The sequence below is a fragment of the Cavia porcellus genome, unplaced genomic scaffold (genome assembly GCF_034190915.1).
Source record: "Cavia porcellus strain 051 isolate PalLab524CR breed Dunkin Hartley unplaced genomic scaffold, mCavPor4.1 scaffold_28, whole genome shotgun sequence".
NCBI lineage: Eukaryota > Metazoa > Chordata > Mammalia > Rodentia > Caviidae > Cavia > Cavia porcellus.
Window position 1 is genome coordinate 46,283,367 of NW_026947511.1, and position 22,714 is coordinate 46,306,080.

General features: G+C 41.7%; 1 protein-coding gene across 2 annotated transcripts; it reads right to left on the minus strand.

Annotated features, from left to right (window-relative positions):
* Nucleotides 1-4,974: 4,974 nt before the first annotated feature.
* Nucleotides 4,975-21,988, minus strand: Snrpc (small nuclear ribonucleoprotein polypeptide C). Of its 2 annotated transcripts, XM_023566712.2 has the most exons (7): nucleotides 21,827-21,988; nucleotides 21,448-21,490; nucleotides 15,016-15,124; nucleotides 10,544-10,633; nucleotides 8,745-8,849; nucleotides 5,762-5,818; nucleotides 4,975-5,332 (listed from the first exon to the last, which is right to left on the minus strand). In XM_023566712.2, exons 1-7 carry the CDS (start codon nucleotides 21,832-21,834, stop codon nucleotides 5,208-5,210), a joined length of 537 nt encoding a protein of 178 aa, XP_023422480.1. In that variant the 5' UTR covers nucleotides 21,835-21,988; the 3' UTR covers nucleotides 4,975-5,207. The 2 variants fall into 2 exon arrangements, with proteins under 2 accessions (XP_023422480.1, XP_003473746.2); XM_003473698.5 differs by lacking the exon at nucleotides 5,762-5,818 and having other exon boundaries at nucleotides 21,827-21,987.
* Between the last annotated feature and the right edge of the window lie 726 nt (nucleotides 21,989-22,714).

A 22,714-nucleotide genomic window follows, 5' to 3' on the forward strand; every position in this document is an offset into this window, starting at 1 on the left:
TGTACTCTGTTGCTATGTGTTTTGCAGCCCACTATGGGGACCTTAGCATCCCACAACCTCCAGAAAAGATTAAAATACAATATTTGGGTTCAATTGACAAAATTAGCTAATATCTCCCATTTCTGTCTTGTTTAAAAGATAAAAATAAAATACAGGGGCTGGTGATTTAACTCAGCAGCTTTGCAAGTGCCTGCTTTGCAAGTGCCTGCTTTGCAAGCACACAGTCGTAAATTCAATCCCCAGTACCAAAAAAGCAAACAAACAAACATATTCTTGGGTCCTGTCTAATTCCAATATGCCAGGATCCCACCTCTCATAAGTAATTACACATTTTCTCCACTATTCCAAACAAAATGGTAACATAGGCTGACTTTCCACATTGGGGCCCTCCCGCCCTTAAAAACCTGATAATACTGCTAAAATGTTCACTCCGTAAGTGGCAACTTCAAATGCCTCATGTGCTTGTATTGAAAATTATACCACTCAATATCTCTGCCTTCCTAATAGTACTTAAAATTGTTCTAATTATAAACTAATATTATATGGACATGGACATGGTCCTCTCCCTGCTGGGTGGTTTTTCCCATGTGTCAAGTACACCTTCAGTTATATTCCTGCAAACTCAGCTCATAACCCAGAATGCTGCCTTGGTTGCCTCACTGTACTGTGGCCTACTCCTGAGTTTACACTGTCTAACACCAACGGTCTATGGCTAGTCTCACTGACCTCTGTGGGATTTTCTATCAGCCTGTTAATCCAAGCAGAAATTTATGCCTTAGGTATTTCTGTGGTTGGTGTGCCTGCCCTGGCAACCAGGGCTGATCTCAGTGTTAATGCACTAGCTTGCCTCATGGCAAAGCAAATTAATTATACTTCCACAGCCTTAGCATTATTAAACAAAAAGCAAACCTAACACTATCAAACAATTTTAAAGAATCGTGCTACAATTAATTACTTCTATTATATCATCATAGATGCAATAAAATTGCTGAAATGTGCTATTTTGTCTGATAAAAGTAAATCCATTAATAAAAAGCTTCATGATTTATAAAAACTTACCAGATACATGTGTCCCAAGGACTCGATACTAGATTATGAAAGTTCCTTATGAGATGGTTACCAAATATCAATTGGCTAAAACAAATGATTCTTTATGGTATTATTGTGCTTATCTGTTTAATTATATGGGATGCCTTTACGAAATGTTGATACCTAAAATACCAGTTTGGTGGCTCATGCCTGTAATCCCAGCACTCGGGAGGCTGAGGCAGAAGGATCCTTGTGAGTTCGAGACCAGCCTAGGCTACAAAGTGAGCTCAAGGCAGCCTGAACTGTATAGAGAGACCCTGTCTCAAAAAGACCAGAAAAAAAAAAAAGAAGACAGGGAGATGGGAGATGTGCAGAGGCCACACTGACTCCATTTTGTCCTAGACACATCTGGTTGACAGCGTTTTGGTAAAAAGTACAGGCCTTAAAACATTCCCCCACCCTACCAAGGTAAAAACATAAGGTGCATAAAGACACAAAACAAACAAGTGGGGCGCTGGGAAATCACGCAACCAGCTCACCCCCCCTGGTGTTCCACCAAGAGCCGACCTGCACACAGGCTGAGAATCAAACATCCCATCCCCCACACTCTCCCCCGGTTAGCAGATGGGAGCCAGAGGTCTGAGCATCTCTTGGGAGGATGACCGTATGCAATACAGCAAATAGGGGGGATTTCCTTCCACCATCTCTTTGAAGGCAAATCTTTTCATCACTGTTTTGCTTTGATCTGATTACGGGCATTGCTCTATTCAGTACTGTTTTAGTAAGTTCTATAATGTCCTGAATTTGGTTAGATTTTCATGGACCTGATGGGCAGAACAACTACTGTGAAGGCAAGAGATACACTGTGGTACTTAGCGCTGTTATCCCGTTAACCCACCGTGCAGCTCTGTACCAGCTTCACCGCACTCTCTAAACTGGCTTTGTTCTGTCCTGTTCTATTGAATTTTACTACCTTCAAAATAATAAATTTTTTTAAAAAACAAGTTATATAAGCTGAGCATGTGCAATATGAGTTTCTCTGTTCTTTATCTCACTAAAAGCTGCTTGGCGACGCTGGCTGGGCAGCAGCCATTTTGCTGGCCCTTTATCTTCCCTTTGCTTACAAAACCCCTTCAGGGAGAGTTATGTAAAAAGCACAAAAATGTAAAACTGGACATTCGCTCTAATAAGCAGTCCAAATCACGAAAGACTGCGGGTGGAAGCTGCGAGCTGCCTATCGATTCGCTATCCTGGGACACAGGCGGTGGCAAGGCCTCAACATAATCATAATACCCCGCGAACCTGGACTGAGGGAGAGCCAGGGAAGCAAAAGGCCGTTTCACTCCTCGCGCAGCCCAGGACCAAGGGGACAAGCATGCTGATGAAACATCACATTCAGCTTGGACGTTAAACACACTCACAGTGCCTGCCATCTGCCCCCAGAAACAGAAGCAAGTGTGCAATCCAGATTGATATTAACTAGCTAGGGAGGGAGGCACACGCCTGTAATCCCAACACTTGGGAGGCTGAGGCAGGAGAATCGTGAGTCTAAGGCCAGCCTGGGCTATACAGTTGAGTTCAGGACCAGGTTCTGTCTCAAAAAAAAAAACCCCACAAATAAATGTTTTTAAATGCAAATTTCCCTTGGGAGGCGGAGGCAAAAGTTTGAGGTCAGCCTGTGCTGCATAGTGAGTTCATAGCCAGCCTGAACTGTTTCAAATTAGAACAAAAAAAATTCCCAGGCCGTACCTCAGATCTCCTGACCATCTGCTGTCTCTGCTGACCTGTCCCCATCAGCCAGCCCACCGCTAGTGTGGAGCACATTCTGTCTTAAAATGGAAGGGCGTTTTATTTTCCTGTGCTGGAGAATAAACCCAGAAGTTTGCACATGCTTGGCAAATGCTTCACCACCGAGCTTCATCCCAGTACTCCTTTTGAGACAGGTCTCCATGTAGCCCAGACTGGCCTCAAACTCACAGCAATCCTCCTGCCTCAACTGCCAGAGCTCAGGATGACAGACGTGCGCCACTCAGACTGGCTCCCAGTCCTGTTACAAGACAGGGTCTAAGTTGTCCAAGTTGGCCTCAAACCTGCAATTCTCTCGCCTGGAATCACAGGTGTGTGCCACTGGAACCGGCTTATTTTTAATGATTCAAAACATGATACCAGGAAGGTACAAGTTTTTCTCACCTTGTCCCTGTCCCCCAACCAGCCAGCCATCCTGTGAGCAACCAGTATCACCAGTGGCTTATCTGTCCACAAGAACCCTTCTTCCTACACACAGGCAAATACGGGCATTTCCTTTAAAGAAGGAATAGCAGGAATAAATTGTTACATGAAGAAACCAAAATACCAAGCAATGTGTACTGATAGGAAATCTCTTTCCTATCAGTTACTAAGAGCTTCCTACTGTGCTTGTGTGTGTGTGTGTGTGTGTGTGTGTGTGTGTGTGTGTGTGTGTGAGAAAGAGGGAGAGAGAGGTTTAAGACAGGGTCTCACTCTGTAGTTCAGGCTGGCCTTTAACTCCTGGTGATTGCCCTGCTTCAGCCTCCCCAGTGCCAGGTATGTGCCACCACTACCAGCTCTACTGTGTTTCAACATTTATGGTATTGGCAACTTTGTAAACAAATCATTTCCAATAATGCTGCAATATATAAATAAATCTTCTCATACCTATATGAGAAATTCTAAGACATGGAAATGCTAGGTCACAGGACACAGAATAGATACTGTAATTGCCAGAGATTATAATAAATTCTGGTCCCACTTCCAATGTGAAAAAAAGTATAAGTTTCACTGCACTGAATATGAGTAGTACCAATGGCTTATTTTCTAGGCACTTCCCTGAAAACACTACTTTTATAGTCTAGTAATACAGCAAATAGCAGTTGGGCATGGTGGCTCACGCCTGTAATCCCAGCACTCAGGAAGCTGAGGCAGGAGGATCGTTGTGAGTTCGAGACCAGCCTGGGCTACAAAGTGAGCTCAAAGCCAGCCTGAACTGCATAGTGAGACCCTGTCTCAAAAAGACAAAGACAAAAACAAACAAACAAACAAACAAACAAACAAAAAAAACCAGCGAATAGCACTCTAAGGACAGCTTCTGAAGCTAGGGATGTAACCAAGTGGATGAGCACTTGCCTGTCAGGGGTGAGGCCCTGGGTTCAATCCCTACCACCACCAAAAATATAAGGAAAGGAAATAAACAAATCAAGGCACTTCCTATACCATGGAGATCTACATAGTTATGGGGGTTCTGGCTATTTGGAGCCAAGAAAGGGAACTGAGAAAAAGCAGAAGCTGAGGTGAAAGCAACTCTCCGTTTTTAGCTTGCATGCACTTAACACTTAAGTATTTTCCCTGCTTCAGCACGGAAACTTAAAATGTTCCACTTACTACATAAAGTATTTTATTTTACCCAATGAAAGCTCTATGCTTGCCTAGCTAGCATACTCAAGGGCCTGGGTTCCATCCCCAATACCCTAAAGAAACACCCCAGGAGGGAAACAAGGGAGGCAGACAGGCTCTGTTAGATTTATCAGGGCCCTACACAAGACAACCTTACTACTGGGCATAATGGCACATGCCTGTAATCCCAGCACTTGGGAAGCTGAAGCAGGAATGCCTCAAGTTCAAGGCCAGCTTAAATCACATAGTAAGACCCTGTCACAAAATGATAAAAACAAGAGATAAGTTTACAAATTAAAAGCAGGTGTCCAGGGCCTGGGATTTAGCTCAGTGGCTCAAACACTTGTCTGGTGCGTTCAAAAAATAAAAAAATAATAGTAATAAATAAAAGCAGGTGTCCAAAGGGGCTTTGTAGCTAAGGCAAAAACATCTCAAGCATAGGTCTTGCTAACAGAATGAGCTAGAGGAACACAACTACAGTGTTTCATTTTCTTTATAATACACAGGATACGGAGGGGAGGAAAAGGCAAACACACATTTAACTAAAAGAGCTGACAACTTTATTTTCGCATTTCACAACACAACCGAAACTGTAACTTTCTGCACTTTTATCCCACTTCCCCCTTCAAAACTATTCTCTCTTTGATAGGAAGGGGGAGCAAGTTTTGTCATCCGTGCTGTTAGAAAGCACCTGGCGTTCCAGCACCACCATCCCCTGGAGAAGCAGAACAAATAATGTGAAACAGACACAGAGAGGCCGCCCTCCGGCTTTATCTGTCTGGTCGAGTCATTCCGGGCCGAGTGGGCACCATCATGGGGCGAGCGGGAGGTCGCATCATCGGCGGCCCAGGCATCATTGGCATGTGGCCTCCCATGGGGGGCCTCATTCCGGGAGCTGCAGGACAAAACAAAGAAAAAGGATAAAGGAGTGAGCAAATGCCACTAAGGAAACTGTGATGGGAATTCAAACAAAAACAAAAGCACCCCCCCTGCAAAATGCTGGAAAAAAGACGTACTTGACAGAAGAAATGCAACAAATTCATCACATCTGTAAATTACTCAGACATTCTCAAACAAAAAATGAAAAAGTCAACACAAGAACCATGTGGAAATCATGATCTTAATGATAGTAAGGGGGAAACTATAAATAGACTGCTTTTGAGAAATCACCAGCGACACTGGTTCCCTAAACCGACCTTTTTCTCCCTTAGGGAAATTCACAACTAAGTCACATGTTATTCAGTCAGCTCTTTTAACCAGTTATATCCACCATATAACCAGGAGCTATCGCATGAATGTACACAGGCACAGAGGACAATCTTACCACTAAGCGTTTGTTCGGAGTTGTAGGAAAGGTGAGCAGGAGGCCCATGCTGAGAACCTGTTAGTAACCATACTTAGCTCAAGTCAAGAAAAATAATAGGCAATAATGTGATTTATAACAATTAGCACACACAAAATTTTATTTTCGAATGCATTTTAGAAAGTATTAATGAATTTTTTAAGTGTCCCTTCCACAAACCAAGTAATAAATGCGCCACGCAGGGGAAGGCAGGCAGAAGGGTAGGAGAACAGCACAGGCAGCTTCCGAGTGGAGGGGTAACATCCCGCCTCCTCAGCTGGCTGCTGGGCGCATGGATATTCATTACATTACATTTCATAATTCTCATGCTATATAATTCCTCATAAGGACTGAATTTCACCTCATTTATTTATAACTAAATAATTTTGATTAAAGGTTTGTAGCAAATGGTCCAAGAGGAAACTATATCCGAAGTTAAATATAGCCTTATCACAAAAAAGGAAACACAAGAAGCTAGGCAAAGACACAAAACCCAACAAGCACGGAATTTTTAAAGATCACTTTCAACAGGAACATAGAGTACTAAACTTCTGAATCCCACAGAAAGGGCTGTCCCTAACGAACCATTTTTACAGGAGACTGATATAAACCAGAAGGTAAAAGCTGGGCCCTGAACCCTGTTCTCTTTGGGCCCCAGTGGATTTAACTAGGATTGGCTGCCATCATTAGGGTTCCATATGAGATTCTAGGGTCTTCACCTCTGTATTATGCAAACACTCAGATCCACACAGGGATAGTGAAAGAGGAATGAACATCCATGTACCCATCATTCAGCTCGGTGTCTGTCCACCCATGGCCAATGCTGGTTAGCTGTCCCCCATCATCCCTACACTCACCCACCCCCAAGGATCCTCTACTTTTTTAAAACACAAACCCCACATCTTACCATTTATACTGACCTGGAAAAAACAGAAAAGCCTGCATTCTGAATTATCAACCCTGGGCTAAAGCTGAGTTCTAGAGGCATTCTTTATTCTTTTCTTTCTTGGTCATGCAAAGTCTTTCTCTGTTGTGCAGCCTGGGCTCAAAAAGCCCTCTTGCCTCAGCTGCTTGAACAGCTGGGACCCGACGTATATGCCACCACAGTCAGCTGAAAGCTTTCTTTCTTTCTTTCTTTTTTTTTTTTAATGGGTACTGGGGATCGCAACTCACGACTGCCTGCTTGCAAGGCAGGTACTTATGCTGCTGAGCTAAATCCCCAGCCCCTGGAAGCTTTCTTTGGACAGTCATGTATTTAACAGTTCGCCACTTCTCTGAGCCATCTATGTACTTGAATTTGTGACCCTGATTTAAGAATGCTAAAGCAGCTAAGTTACTTTATGTGTTGGCTTTCCAAGGCAGGAAGTCAGGAAAACTCTATACTCGCCCACCCCACTGAGCAGGCACACTGAATAATTTAGCCACAAAGCTTCTCCAATACCTTTGCAGTCTGCTCTTCCAGATGAGCTATAGGCATTAGTCAAATGTTCCCTAACTGTGTTATATCAGTCATTTATTACTAACTGTATAATTTAACTATTCTACAATAAAATCAGTAAAATATGAATGTGAAAGGAGAATTGTTTCTATGAAAACTAACTGGATGTACTTAAGACTCAGGCAAATTGCCCACAAACTTGGTAGGCTAAATGTAATAAAAGACTGAAAGGAGACTGCATCTTATGTCTTTAACCACTTGAAAGAAAATGAAAATAAAGTTGGTAGAAAAAGAATTATGGTTATGGTTTTTTGGCTTCTGCAAGAAATAGTGTTCCAATCAGCGGACTCATTCTCAAAAAAGTCCTGCACAAGTATCAGAAATATCTGCAAATTAATGTTATGTTTCCATTAAAAGATGGAGGCTATAGGGGCTGGGGATTTAGCTCAGCAGCATAAGCGCCTGCCTTGCAAGCAGGCAGTCATGAGTTCAATCCCCGGTACTGATAAAAAGGAAAAAGACAAAAAAAAAAGATGGAGGCTGGGGAGCATGGCAACGTGGGCAAGACCCTGACCAGAATTACAGCACTGCAAACAAAGAAAACTGTAAAACAAAATGTCTAAGGTTGAGAGGTGCAGCTCAGGGGCAGAGCACACTGCTTAGTATATATGAGGCTGTGGGTTCACTCCCCAGCACCAAAATAAGTAATAATAATTTAAAAGTAAGTAAAATGCTTCCCGGGGCTGGGGATGTGGCTCAGTGGGACAGCTCTCGCCTTGCATGCACAAGGCCCTGGGTTCGACCCCCAGCACCACAAGAAAAAAAGAAAAAAAATTAAAAAAGAAAGAAAGCTTACTGAACAAAACCCAGCTAGTGCCAGGTGTGTGGCACGTGCCTGTAATCCCAGTTATTCAGGAGGTGAGGGTATGAGGATCACAATTTCTAGGCCAGCCAGAGTAACTTAGCAAGATCCTGCCCCAAATAAAACTTTTTAAAAAAATAAAGGGCTGGGGATGAGGTCAGCTGTAGAGGATTTGCCTAGGATAAGCGATGCCCTGGGTTTATTCCTTAGTATCACAAAAATATAAGGCCGAAAAGAAGCCAAAACATTTTTATTTTACTTTTGGCCCTAGTTAGCTAGGGAGATTAAATGTGTCAGAGGAGGCAGCTATGCTCTGAATCAAAACAGACAATTTATCTACTCCTTAACCCCACAAAACAGAACATACCCTTCTCTTCACAAATGGCTAAAATCAGGATGAAACAAGGAAACAGAAGATAAAGTAAAGACATAGGCAACCTTATCCTGGATATCCAACTATCCAGGGTAGTTGGATATCATTCAATTATACTGACAAACAATATTCTTCTTTCCCATTTAGGACCAAAATTAATTTGCTACAATCTTGTAATAACATGTTTAGACTGCTAGTTAAGAATTGCGTTTAGACAGCTAATTAAGAACTTCGCTTGACTAGAGAATTAAAACACAGTGGAACATATGAAAAGGAAGACTTTCCAACTTACCAGGTCCCACTGGCATCATCCCGGGAGGAGGGGGCCCCATCATTGGCATCATGGGAGGGCCTCCCATATGGGGTGCTGGCATCATACCAGGGCGAGGAGGACCCGCTAAAAGAGAACGGAGCCGAGAGTTAAACTACACTGACGCCCCCCGGGCACTCTCTCTTCTTCATGAAATTCTTGGGTCTCACGGACTGGTTCAACTCTGAAACAACAGACCTCTTCCGTTTCTTTGGTGGTAGTACAGCCATAAAAATCACAAGTGTGAAACTACAGCTACTGTATGACTAAGATGTGAGAACAACTGCCTAGCTCCAACTATAAAACCAAGTTAGGTTCCTCAGGTTTCAAAGCAAAATTCTTGAGCTGGTGGTACAGCTCACTGGTACAGCATGTGCCTGCCGTGCACAAGGCCTTGGGTTCAATAACCAAGCCACAGAAAAATTCTAAGGACACTAATTTCTATACTTTCTATAAAACTCTGAACAAAAGTTGAGCTTAAAGTACTACAAGTACCTAATCTTAGATTTTTTTTGAAACATCAAGCTAGACTGAAAACATTCTTTGGAAACACAAGGGCTGTTTTCAGAGATCTCATCAGGCCTATTTCCTGATGGTATCATTTGCAATAGCAGAACTCTGTAACAACTTCAATACTCAACAATAAAAAAACAGCCAGGTAAATTACTACTGCCATTAACAATGGTGGGGGGCTGGGAGCATAGATCTGTGGTAAACCAGCTCTTCAGCATGTATAGACCCCTGGGTTTGCTCCTCAGTACTCAAAAAGAAAGAAGAAAAACCAAACTCAAAACAAAATAAAACAAAAAAGAAACCAGCTGGGAGGAGGAGACACAGTGACCTGAGAGCTGTGACATCCGGGGCCTGATCAGCGCCAGGATAGTCTGGGAGGCCATTAGTGACCCCACTGCATTAGCATGCAACCGTCACCAACGGCTCTGTACTCACATCCATGGTAACTTATGACAAGGTTGGCCTCTGAATCCAATTTCAATCTGAACCCTCCCAAAAGCCAGAGGACTTGTGACCTGGTACTCCGTTTCCTCCTGCCTCCTACACAAAAAGAACTTCCCAGAGATCAGGGGCCCTCAAACCACTCCAAATCTTATCTCTCATGAGAGATATACTACTAGGTGGGTTAGAAATAGGGTCAAAGACTGAAGACTTTTATTGAGCCACTATAGCCCTCCAGGGTTGTGTTCATAGTAGTAAATAATTTAATGTGCTATTATCAATTCATCTAACTACAGATTCATTCTGAGCTCTCCATCCAAATCTATCTCAGACTCACACCTGTGCTGTCACAAATACAACAGTTACTAACAATACCATCAAAAGTTAACTTCAAGCCAGGTGTGGTGGCACATGACTGTGAACTCAGCACTCAGGAGGCTGAGGCAGGAGGATCACTGAAAGTCTAGGCCAGCCTGGGCCATAAAAGCAAATTCAAGGTGAGTCTAAGTAAGACCCTGTCTCAAACAAAACCACCCCAAAAAGCTAACTCTAGCCAGGTGTAACAGCATTTGCCTGTTATTCTGACTCCTAAGAGGCTGAAGCAGAAATATCTCAAATTTGAAGCCAGCCTAGACAACACTGACTCCAAGTAAAATGAAAAGAGCTGGGATGTAGCTCAGTGGTTTAATATAACGTGAGGCCGCAGGTTCAAATCCGAGCCTGTGACATGCCCAGAACTTAACTGTGGAAGCTACTGTACACACTCATCAACCAGCACCGGTAGGCCTGCCCCGCAGCGGAGCTGGGAGAGGAGCGTGGGCACTTACGCAGGCTGGGTGGAGGCGGGATCATAGCCCCCGCGGGCGGAGGAGCGGAGAACGGGGTAGGCGGGATCTTCCCTTGTTGGAAGGCAGCGGCTGTGGAGAAGAGGGTGAGGGGTAAAAACAACAATAAACAAGCATTTAATAACCCATTTACTGCTAAATCACTTCTCTTTCAAATTTTCAACAGTTTAAATAACTTCACTCCAGTAAATAATCTGGTCTCTCCCTACCGGCTTTATATAATTGTCTTTTGTGTTTTGTATTACAGTTTTATTTTTTGTCTTTTTCCTTTTTATCGGTACCAGGGATCGAACTCACAACTGCCTGCTTGCAAGGCAGGCGCTTATGCCGCTGAGCTAAATCCCCAGCCCCTGCATTACAGTTTTAAATCAATCTTAGGTACTCATTGTGACAAATGTGTTTATTGCTTTAAGTTTTTAAATCTTTCTAAGAATTTATTCAGTTAATAGGTGTGTTAAAGTTATTTTTATTTAACTTTTTTTTGGTGTGTGTGTGTGTGTGTGTGTCTGTGTGTGTGTGTGAACAGTCTTGTTATTTAGTCCAGGCTGGCCTCAAACTTATGCTAATCCTCCTACCTCTGCTTCCCAAATGCTGGGATTACAACCACTAACCATATTTTATAACTAAAATAACCGTGAGGTTCAAGTAAAAATCTCCCATCTATCAGGCATGGTGGTGCACACCTGCACTTGGGAGGCTGAGGCAGGAGGAGGTTTCTGTGAATTGAAGCCAGCCTTAATTACATAGAGAAACTACATCGGGGGAGAACAAACAAACAAATAAACAAACAAAAAAACCCTTCCTATCTAACCAATGTCTTCTACCAACAAGATGTACTCATTTTTAATTTGTATATGTGGTTTATCATCAATTCAAATCATTCAGTTTTGTTTGAAAAATGTGTGACACATCCCCCAAAGGATAGGATAGGCTTTTTTGTTTTTTTTTCTTTTTCCTTTTTATCGGTCCCGGGGATCAAACAAGACTGCCTGCTTATAAGGCAGGCACTTATGCCTGCTGAGCTAAATCTCCAGCCCTAGGCTTTTTTTTTTTGTCTTTCTGAGACAGGGTCTCACTATGCAGTTCAGGCTGGCCTCAAACTTGAATTGATCCTCCTGGGTCAGCCTCTCACATGCTGGGATTACAGGAGTGCTCCACCACACCCAGCTGAAGGATAGGCTTTTTAAGTTTCTATCCTAGGGCAAGGAATATAGCTCAGTGGCACAAGCACATGCCTGGCAAGCACAAGGTCTTGGGTTAGATTCCCATTACCAAAAATAATTCCTATTCTAAGCTGGTTTGGTAGAACATGCCTGTAATTCCAACATTCAAGAAGCTGATGCTAGAGGATCCTGAAGGAGTTCAAGGCCATCTTGGGCTACAGAGCAGCAAACTCTCAAAAAAAACAGACCAAAAGAAAAAGGAAAATCCCAAATCTACCTTTCAGATGTCCTGGGTGAACTATACTAGTATACTATACTAGTTTACCAGTTTGAAATTAACTAAGAGACAGTAAAGAAAGTAGGTCTCAGAGCAAAGTGCTTGCTCAGAAGGAGCATGTTCATTTAAAAAGTCCAAGGGCACCAAGAACAAATCAGATCGGATTACTTCAAGTTTGTGGACAAACCAGGCTACACAGGGAGGACCTTTTCAAAAAACCAGAAGGTCCAATACTAGTAACTTTTTTGTCACATACATGAGGCAAAAGGGAAAAAAAAAACCCTGAAGATCATTTAAACTTGATTTCTGAAAGAATCACAAATAGCTGAGCACTGTGGCACACACCTAATAAGCTCAGCATTCTGGGAGGCTGAGGTAGAAAGTTCAAGGCCAGACCAGGGAACTTTGTGAGACTCCTGTCTCAAAATAAAAATAAAAAAGGTGTGGAGATAGTTCAGCACACAGGACCTGAATCCAGTACCCGGCACTGGATTCTAATCTGACATAACCCTTCCCCATTAACTGAGTGCTGGGGCCCAGCCCGCTCCACTGTCACCCGTGCACAGGAAGTCACATTCCCAAGCTAACCCACTCATGCTGAAGACTGCAGTTTTTCAATTTTTGCAGGAAATTCATGTTACCTAGAAAAATTCAAGGAACAAGAATTTAAAGAGAAAAACTTTTAATATGTTCCATTGTTACTGGCATTCCAAAACTGCAACACTAGGCAGAGAAGGATTAATCACTGATAATCCATGGGATCAGATCTAAAAAGCTGACCCTGAGTGAAGATTTATGAAGGACCATCTGAACTGCAGGGAACAAAGGCTCTGCTCTCTCAGGGGTTTCATCTCAGGAAGGGGTTTCAATCTAAGGCTACTCCCCACATCCAAGGGGGACACCTTGCAGGACAGCTTGGGAAAACTAAAGCAGGAAAAGCCAATCCATGGCGTAGCAACAGACTCAGTGTCCAGATACACTCAGGGATCACGAGGTGAGTCCCGGGACTGCCTGCTCCTCTCCTCGAAATGGTCTCCCTTATTACAAATATGTACTGCAGCCACGAGTGGCAGTGAACACCTACAGTCCCAGCACTGGGGAGGCTGAGGCAGGGGGACTGTAAATTCAAGGCCAGCTGCACTAGTATGTGAGACCTTTTGTGATAAAGCCACCAAATAAACACTCCCCAAAACCTTTAATCCCAGCTATTTCAGGAATTAAGGCAGAAGGACTCCAAGTTTGAGGCTATCTCTGGCAACTTTGTAAGACCCTGTCTCAAAATAAGTAAACTTTTTGGGCCGGGGATTTAGCTCAGCAGCGTAAGCACCTGCCTGGCAAGCACGAGGTTGTGAGTTTGATCCCTGGTACCGTCCCCCTAAAAAAAGTACATTTTTTAAAAGCTGGGGATGTAGCTCAATGTTAAGAGCACCCTGGATTCTGTTAAAAAATTATTCACTGCAAATTATTTTTCTGCATATGAAAAATACTCAAGTATACTGTTAGTCCTTTAATACAAGGAAGTTTTTATTTATTTATTTATTTTTATTGGTACAGGGAATCAAACTCACGACCACCTGCTTACAAGGCAGGTGCTTATGCCGCTGAGCTAAATCCCCAGCCCCAACAAGGAAATTTTTAACATCTTTTCAAAGAGAACAAGCAAAAACACACAGGTAGGTGTAGTGAGGTACACCTTTGTTACAGTTGAATACGAGGGAGAGGCAGGATCATCTATCTCATACCAGAAAGAAAAAAAGAAAAACACCAATAATAATAATAATAATAATAACAACAACAACAATAACAAAGAAAAGAGGGTGGGGGATTGGGATTACACCATAATTTACTTTCAGGTAAAATGGGAGAATGGCTGAGACTTGCTCCATTAAAATGCTGGCGGTGAAAGGGAGCAAATGCAGTAAGTAAAAGAATCTCAGGTGCAACTTTGCCCTCCGCCACAGCTGCAGACTTTCTTCCTACAGTACTGGGGCCTGAATCCAGGGAGTGCTGAGCTGTATCCTCAGCTGCTTAAAACATTTATTTTTAGACTGAGTCTCAGCTGCCCGTGCTGGGCTCTAACAGCGTCCCAAGTAGCTGGGGTCACAGGCCTGTGCTTCCATGCCTGGCTCCTTGGAGACACTCTGGCCGGGCTCACAGGTGGGCCTGGTTACTAGAGGGTTGGCACCAGAGGTGCTGATAAACATTTAAGACACACAGGGCAGCGCACCACAACAAATAGTTACACAGCCCTGTCAGTAATGCCAAGGTAGAGAACCTGGTACAAATTAAACAGGACTACGGCAGCTGGGTGATGGGAAACTGAAGGCCAGCCAGCATGCCCACTCATTAAATGTCTTTTTAAACTTAAGTTTTCACAAAAAAATGAAAAGTCTTTTTCTTTTAAAATCATCTCACAAAGCCTTCGTCAGCCTGTTAGCTCTGAATACAATGAATTTTTAAGAAGTCAGGCCCCAAAGTGCCAGTATGACCTAAAGTAAAAAGCAACCTGTGTCAGTGCCGTGGGCCCACCCAACCAGCCAGAACACCAGAATGCAGCCGTACCGCAGGGTTCCAAAACATACCCCGCCTGTTTGGTTACATCACTGAGCTTCTTTCAGAGCTATAAATAAGAAACCCAAGTAAAGTTTCTCAAGCCTGTTCACAACTTTTACTATCACAGAAGGCCAACAATTCTGAAAAACGTTGGATCCTCATTTATACATACAGTACAATCTGGTTCGCATTAACTGAAAATACCAGGCAACTCCATTCTTCTCTGTCCCACCTCCCGATCTAACCACACCTAATTGCTCTGACTGCTTTATCCCCAATAATTAACACTAAGGTATTCCTATATTCCTGGGAAACCAGTGACCTTCCAGTTCTTTCACTGAGTGTGGGCAAATACGCCTATTTATCATTCAGCACGAGTTGCTTCTGTGGAAAACAACAGAGACAGGGACATGAAAGAATAGGACCATTCTCTCACAGCAGAACAAGAGGCCGAAACATACTTGTTTTGTCAATCAGGCTCTGAGCCTGCTCTTCCATCCATTTCTGATAGTAGTCTTTCACGTTCTCCTTATGCTTCCTACCGCTGCAGTGCGTCTTTCTCACGGACGGCTGGAAAACAAAAAGTTCTATCAGACAGAGGAACGAGAAAGTTTACAAAACTTTACCTTTATTTAGGTACCCCTGGCTAGCTTTGGCTCTATGCTAAACATGATCCTGCGACACAATATGGTACTTTATCTTCTACACAAGGAGTCAACAGCTATGTTAAAAAAATGTCTATTTACATTTAAAGACTTGCTTTAAAACACAGAGCTGGGGGGGGGAACTCATATAGTTGATAAGCAATAAATCAGGACCTGGGAGCCAGATCTCTTCAGATATTCCTCATGGTTGTCTACCTCCCTCCCTAATGCTGTGCATGACTACTGCTTCTGCAATAGAGACAATGTTAATATAACCGGGCGTGGTAGTATACCCCTGTAATCCCAGCACTTGGGAGGCTGAGGCAGGAGAACTGCCCTGAGTTTGAGGCCAGCCTGGAATAATACTAAGACTCTGATTTTTAAAAAGTTAATGTAGTGGAGACTGTCTTTTCTAGTCTATTTCAAAATATTGTTCCTTGTCTACCAAACCCTGCTTATGTTAATACAAACAATGATGCCTTAACCACTTACCATTCTAATTAAACACAAGATAAAAAAAAACAAACTGCATTTTTGGTTATTTTTATAGCAGGAAACACAACAGTTTAATCCAATTTATTCAACAGATTTTCTGTTGAATATATAAGACAATATATATTAAGACATTCAATACACAATGCAAGGCCAGAGATTTAGCTCAGTGGCTGCCTGCCAAGTGCAACGTTCAATCCCTGGCAGTAAAAAATAAATAAATTAAAAATAAAAATACACACACACACACACACACACACACACACACACACTGCAACACTACAGTCTGAACAGTAGTACCTGGTCTCCTTTTGAATTCTTTCTGGACTACTGTCTCTCCTTGGGCAATACCCTTTACACTGTTGTATTGACCTTCTCTTTTTCCTGTGCGTGTTATGATAAATGCCTACCCACTAAATTAACAGTGAAGACATCACCGATGGACAACCTGATTGGTCTTTCATTATCCTGTATTTTTCAATTATTGGATCTATTAGAGAATCTAAACTGTAAATGACTATTTTAATTGCCTTGTTTTGCACGAATAAGTTCCATAATGTTTGGTTCAGAAGGTGCATGTTTCATAATATTTTTTCCTTGCTTTTTGATTTACAGGATGGCTTGTTAGATATTGTTCAACTCTGTCAACAATAGTCATAGAATTATTATAATCACTGACCACTACTGAAACTTTTTTTGATTTTGTTCTTTAATGTTCTTTCATTTCTGTATTATGAACAGACTTTTTTTGTCTTCCCACTTTATAACAGACTTTTCCTCTCTGATATGCCAACATTTTTACCTTTTTTAAGTTTTTCTTTTGCAAATCTTTGATACGTCCTTTCTCTTCAGTCTCAAGAGTCCCAAATATGTCTGCTTTGTTTTGTAAGAGTATGACAGATTTATGTAGAAGTCTTTTAAAAAAAACTATTCTAATGCACTTATGATAAGAGTTTTCATAGATTATGGCACAAAATTGAGGCTATTTTCACAAGTAAAATAAACATAAATTAGCAAAACAAAATAACCAGAACTTAACAAACATGAAAGGTGAATATAATGTTCTAAAAAAAACAGATGCAAAACATGTCAATATAAACTAAGATATACAGGTGTATTTCGTGCAAAGAATGGACTAGTTGAGAGCCAGGGACTTAGCTGTGGTTCAAGTGCTTGCTTGGTAAGCACAAGGTTATGAGTTCGATCCTCAGTACCAAAAAAAAAAAAAAAAAAAAGGAATGGACTAGATGAAATGACAGCTGCCTGTGCAATGCTCAGGACAGTCAGTACATACACACTCTGTCTGAATGACTCTTGGGATAAACTCTCCAGTGGTTATGCCTAACAACAAAATTATGCTTATGAACCAAACATATCAGGGGCTGGAGATATACCACTATGGTAAAATGCTTATTTTGCATGTACAAGGTCCTGAATTCAAGAAAAGATGTGTGGGTATATGAAAATACATTCAAAAGATTGAAAAGTACACCTCCACACCAACAATTTTAAGAAAATTATGACTAGGGGTTTAACCTATGAGGAAATAGGAATGATGACGACAGATTGAACTATACTACAAGCAAGGACTAACATGTCTGTGTGTCTGTGTGTGTCTGTGGGTGGGGGGTAACAGGTGACTAAACTCATGACCTTGTGCTTGCCAGATAGGCACTTGTGCCGAGATAAATCCTCACCCCCTAGCTAAAATATATAAATTTATTAGATGGGTCTCCACTAGGACAATCTATAAAAATATTTAGTTATTATTTCTTCTTGAGGAAACACCTTACACATTCCCCAAATTTGTTAATGCTGAACTACTACATCTGAGCACATATTAGGAAGGATTTTGTGATTTTTTTGTCAGTCATATTGGCAATTAAACCCAGGACCTTATACATGCTACACAAGTGCTTCACTCAGCACTACATTTCGGTCCCGAAACAAGTTTAAATGGAGTGGCAACACAGAAATTATTGACTAGGTTCTTCCAACTACTATTCAAGATGATTAAGTTTTCTTAATCAGTTCCTGCAGAAGCAGGAAACTCCAGAACTGCAGTTTTCAAGGTATGGCTTTACGGACACCAAAAGGTCTCTGACATCTCTTTAGGGGCTATGCAACAAGTGTTTCTGTAATAATGCTAAGGCATTCCTTTTCCAATGTGTCAGCAATGTCAATGCCAGACTGCTGGTCTTTAGGGTTAATCAAGGCAGTGATGCTTAATGTACTACTAATCATTGTGTTTCAATGTCATGCATTCTCCTTTATGAAGCAATAAAATATTAAATTTACTGGATCTCAACTCTTGAGTTTAATATTTTAGTGCAAACAAAGAAAAGATGGACAAAGCACATCTGCATGCTAAATATGGTACTATTCAAGGAGGCACAGACACATTATTTTTCTAGTTGCTATCTTATCTGAATGACTGAGAAACAAACTGGATACTGAGGCTTCTCAGAAATGAAGTGCCCTGTACCTTCAAAGAAAGCAATTGTTAGTATTTGAGCTTTCAAACAAAATATTAGAATTTTAGAAAATCTTAGTTTCCAGAGCTGAGGATTTAGCTCAGCGGTATAAGCACCTGCCTTGCAAGCAGGCAGTCGTGAGTTTGCTCCCCGGTACCGATAAAAGAAAAAAAAAAAAAAATCTTAGTTTCCCACCATTAAGCTTGACAGCTTCTTAATCAGATTTCAACTTTAACGAATGTCAATTTAAAATAGTATATAAGGGCTGGGGATTTAGCTCAGTGGTGTAAGTGCCTGCCTGGCAAGCAGAAGGTCATGAGTTCAATCCCAGTACCAAAAAAAAAAAAAAAAAAAAAAAAAAGTATATAATAAAATGCCCACCAAAAGACATAACCCAGAGAACCAATCCAAACCACAAATCATATTATGAAATGCATAGTAAAATTCATTCAAGGTGCAAGACTATGCATTGAAGGGTTTTTTAATATGCATTGAATTTTGATGTAACACTGTAAGGTAGTATTTAATTGGTTAATGGCAGTACTCTTATAGACAGTTAAGTTAGGTAGAACTGTAACAATCAAGACAGAGATAAGCTCTCCAAGTCAGTGCAGAGGATGAGAACACATTACAACCGTGGTTGGAAGTGCATCCACTGAAGGTCAGACCTCAAGATAAAGACAGTATGACCTGGCCTATGTGCCTCCCAAGGGATTAGCAATACACTATAACTGGTATCACCCGGTCCAATAAAGCCTACCTAGAAATCAGTCACCCAGGTGGGTGACCAGGACCTCCTAACTCATCTCTTATAAAAAAGCCCTTTTTCTTCCCATGTTCACTTGCTATATTAGACTTGCTTCCCCACTGGATCATCATTACCTCAGTGGCTATAGTTGTCATCTTAGGTTGATCACAATTTTGTCCTATGTTGTACCCATCTCCTGATTCTATTCTATAAAACTACCTTTGAGAAATGGACTAATAGGGCTGGAGATTTAGCTCAGTGGCCTAAGTGCCTCCCTTACAAGCACATGGTCGTGAGTTTGATCCCCGTACCCCTCAAAAAAAAAAAAAATCTTAAAGAGAAATGGGCTCATTAACAATCCACTTGGGCCCTTCCTGTCTCTTAGGACTGCTCTCCCTCAATAAAATTTCCTCCTCTTAACCCCTGTCGTTTCTTAGAATTCACTCTTGGATTTTGCGGTATGCAAACTCAGTGTCTCGGACATCCAGCAGGTTGGGAGTTGTAATATTTTCCTTACATCATTTGTAGATCCTATATCACTGCCACCTTTAGCTATATATCCACGTAAACTGTTTCTTCACATAACCAAAATAACATAATACAACAGTTTCAATATAAGAAAAGATGAAAATTCAGTTATCTTTTGTTAAGTCAGACATTCAAGGGATTCAGGAGGATTCTAAAACAATGCACTTGTTCATATTGAATTTTTTCCTGTACCAAATTTAAAAGAAAACTTTCATATTAAAAATGTTGTTGCATGTAAAAAGCTTGTTATTTTAAAATAAGTATTAATTTCAAATACAGTCAATATGGCTTAATATTTAAATAACTTTTTAGTACATTTTTGTTATTTTTTTGAGACAGAATCTCATTATGTAGTTGAGGTGGGCCTAAAACAGCAATCTTCCTCCCACAGCCTCCCAAGTGCTGGGATGACAGGTGTGTGCCACCACACCCAGCTTAAATAATTTTTTAGTGTGGAAAGGCCCTGAGACCAAAAAGTTTGTGAACCGCTGGAAGAGAACTCTGGAGTTGGATTTATTAGGTTTACCTTCCAGTTCCATACAAACTACTGGTTTTGTAACATCCAATTTTTCATATATACTCTCCCTCATTTTCCTCCTCAACAAAGCGAAGATAATAGAAGTGCTAACCTCACAGACTAACTGTGAGCATGAAACAAAATGATTCCTGTAAAGCACCTGAAACACACTTTTTTTTTTTTTTTTTTTTTTTGTCTTTTTCGTTTTTATCGGTACCGGGGATCGAACTCACGACCGCCTGCTTACAAGGCAGGTACTTATGCTGCTGAGCTAAATCCCCAGCCCCTGAAACACAATCTTACAAAATGAAGTATTCAGTCTCAGCTGTTGTCATCTAAGTAGTTCACTGGGATTACAGATCCCAGTGGGATTACAGATCACTACACCCACTTGGGTCTTAGTAGCTCTTAATCAAATCAAAGTACTCTGTTCCAACTCAAGGCATTTCCATTTTAGTCAAATACTTGAGCTTCAAGTGTAGACTCCTGGAATGCTTGCTTCTATAATTTTTTTTTTCATTCTTCAATCTTTCTAAAGTTTTCTCAAACAACAGGCATTCAATTTCAGCAGGCTGGGAATAGAAGGATCCTGGTACCATTGCTTCCTCAGATCCCAGCCTGTGGCATCCCCCTCATCCATGTCTGTTTGTGGTCCTAGGGCAGAGTCCATGGAGGCTGCATCCTGCCAGCAGCTGTATCCATTACTTCCTTGACAGTCTTGACAGTCACTGCTCTCCTTGGGCCCTGCCTTTCCCAGGAGCAGCCTGCGATCAGGTCTACATATTAGAGTTATCCATCCTCTCTAGTTAACATTTGTTTTTTATTTTCCCTGTATTTCTCAATTTACTGACCTGTTTCCATTTTCCTTTTTTTTGATACTGGGGATCCAGCTTGCCACCTCATGCCTGCCAACCAAGCGCTTATGCCACTGAGCTAAATCCCCAGCCCCCTTTCTTTTTTAATTAAATAATTTAATTAATTATATTTTAATTAAAAATATAATTCAGCTTTTTAGGTTTTTTTTTTTTTTTTTTTTTTTTTTTTTTTTTTTTAAGCAAGCTCTTGCTATGTAATCCAGGCTGGCCTTGAACTCACTATGGAACCCAGACTGGCTTCAAACTGGCCCCGATCCTCCTAGGACTGTCTAGGGCTGAGATTACCAAGATTATCTGAAATTTAAAAAAAAAAAAAAAAAACTTTTGGGATAATTTTGTACTATTCCTGTGTGAACCTTTTTGAGCTTTATGGAGAGTGCTAATCTGAAATAATAAAACAGAAATGGATAAATTGAAAAAAGCTGGATGAAAGAAATCTGCACTGAAATTGTTTTAAAATTTAATTATTATACACAGAGCTTTTTTTTTTAAATTATGAAAAGACACTTGGGAAGATTTGAGGCCGGTGGACTGAAGAAGGGTCGCGGACAGCCTGGACTACACAGCATAACTCTGACTCAATAATAAAATAATAATAAAAAGACAGCCACTTACAGAATCATGCGTGAGATACGTGTCACAGTAGTCACAATAAAACCTGAAAAGAGGTGCAAGAGAATAAGATGTCAACCAGTTAATAGATGTCCCCTATCCACGGAAGAGCTGATCACTGAAGCCAAAAAACAAAAACCTCACAATTCGAAGGGGTCAAGCAAAACGTTCTCCAACACCCAGGCTTTTTTGTTGCCCTCAGTATGTGTGGCCGACCTCCAGAGTCCAAAACCGCGGGCCAGAGCTCCCGACCTCCTACCTGCTCGTTCCCCCAGACCCCCGCTTTTCCCTCCAGGCTTCAAGAACCCGATTCCGCTCTACGCCCGTTCCTGGGTCAGTACTACTGACCGCCACCTCCCTCAGATCTCACCGGCCGACTCACTTGGGCATGTTGCTCGGCAGGCCGTTGGCCGCTCCGTCGCGCGCGCCGCCCGGAAGTGACGCAAACACCTAGCGCCGACGCCACGGAAGTTGTGAAAGAAGCGCGACGACTTCACAAAGCCTCGCTATCAGAACCAAGTGAGTACAAGTCCCTACGAGGTTCAATTCGCACTCACGTAATCTTGTTGCTTGACACTTCCGGAAGTGCGATGTTCTCTGTTAATGTGGCTGGTGCTGCTGTAAATGGTGAGGGAGAGGCGGAGGGAGAATCACTGAACAAAACTGGCAAAGATTATCTTTCTCATAGACTTGACTAGAAGTAGGATAAAACAGATAAAGCCAGATGCGGTGATACGTGACTGTAATCTCAACACTCTAGGAGACTGAGACAGGAGAAACGAAAGTGTAAGCTTCCCTTGGGCAATTGCGACAAGACCTTCTCTTAAAAATAACTTTTTTGTTTGTTTTTTGTACCGGGAATCGAACTTACGACCTCGCGCTTGCCAGGCAAACACTGCCGCTGAGCTATATCCCCGGCCCCAAAATACATATTTTTAAAAGATCTGGAGATGGGGGCTGGGGGTTTAGCTCAGAGGCATAAGCGCCTGCCTTGCAAGCAGGCAGCCATGAGTTCGATCCCCCGTACCGATAAAAAGAAAAAAAGACAAAAAAAAAAAAAAAAATCTGGAGATGCAGCCCAAAGCTAAGGCCTTGGGTTCAACCTTATTGACAAAAATAAAACAAAAGAAAAATAACTAAAATCAATGTCCTAGCTGGAATAGTGCTGATGAAATGTTGAGGGGAGGGCCTTCAACTTCAAAGAAGAGAAAGGAAGCCTGCTGAGAAAAAGGACAAATGCTAAATGTCTTGATAGCGCGCTAAAGCCAAG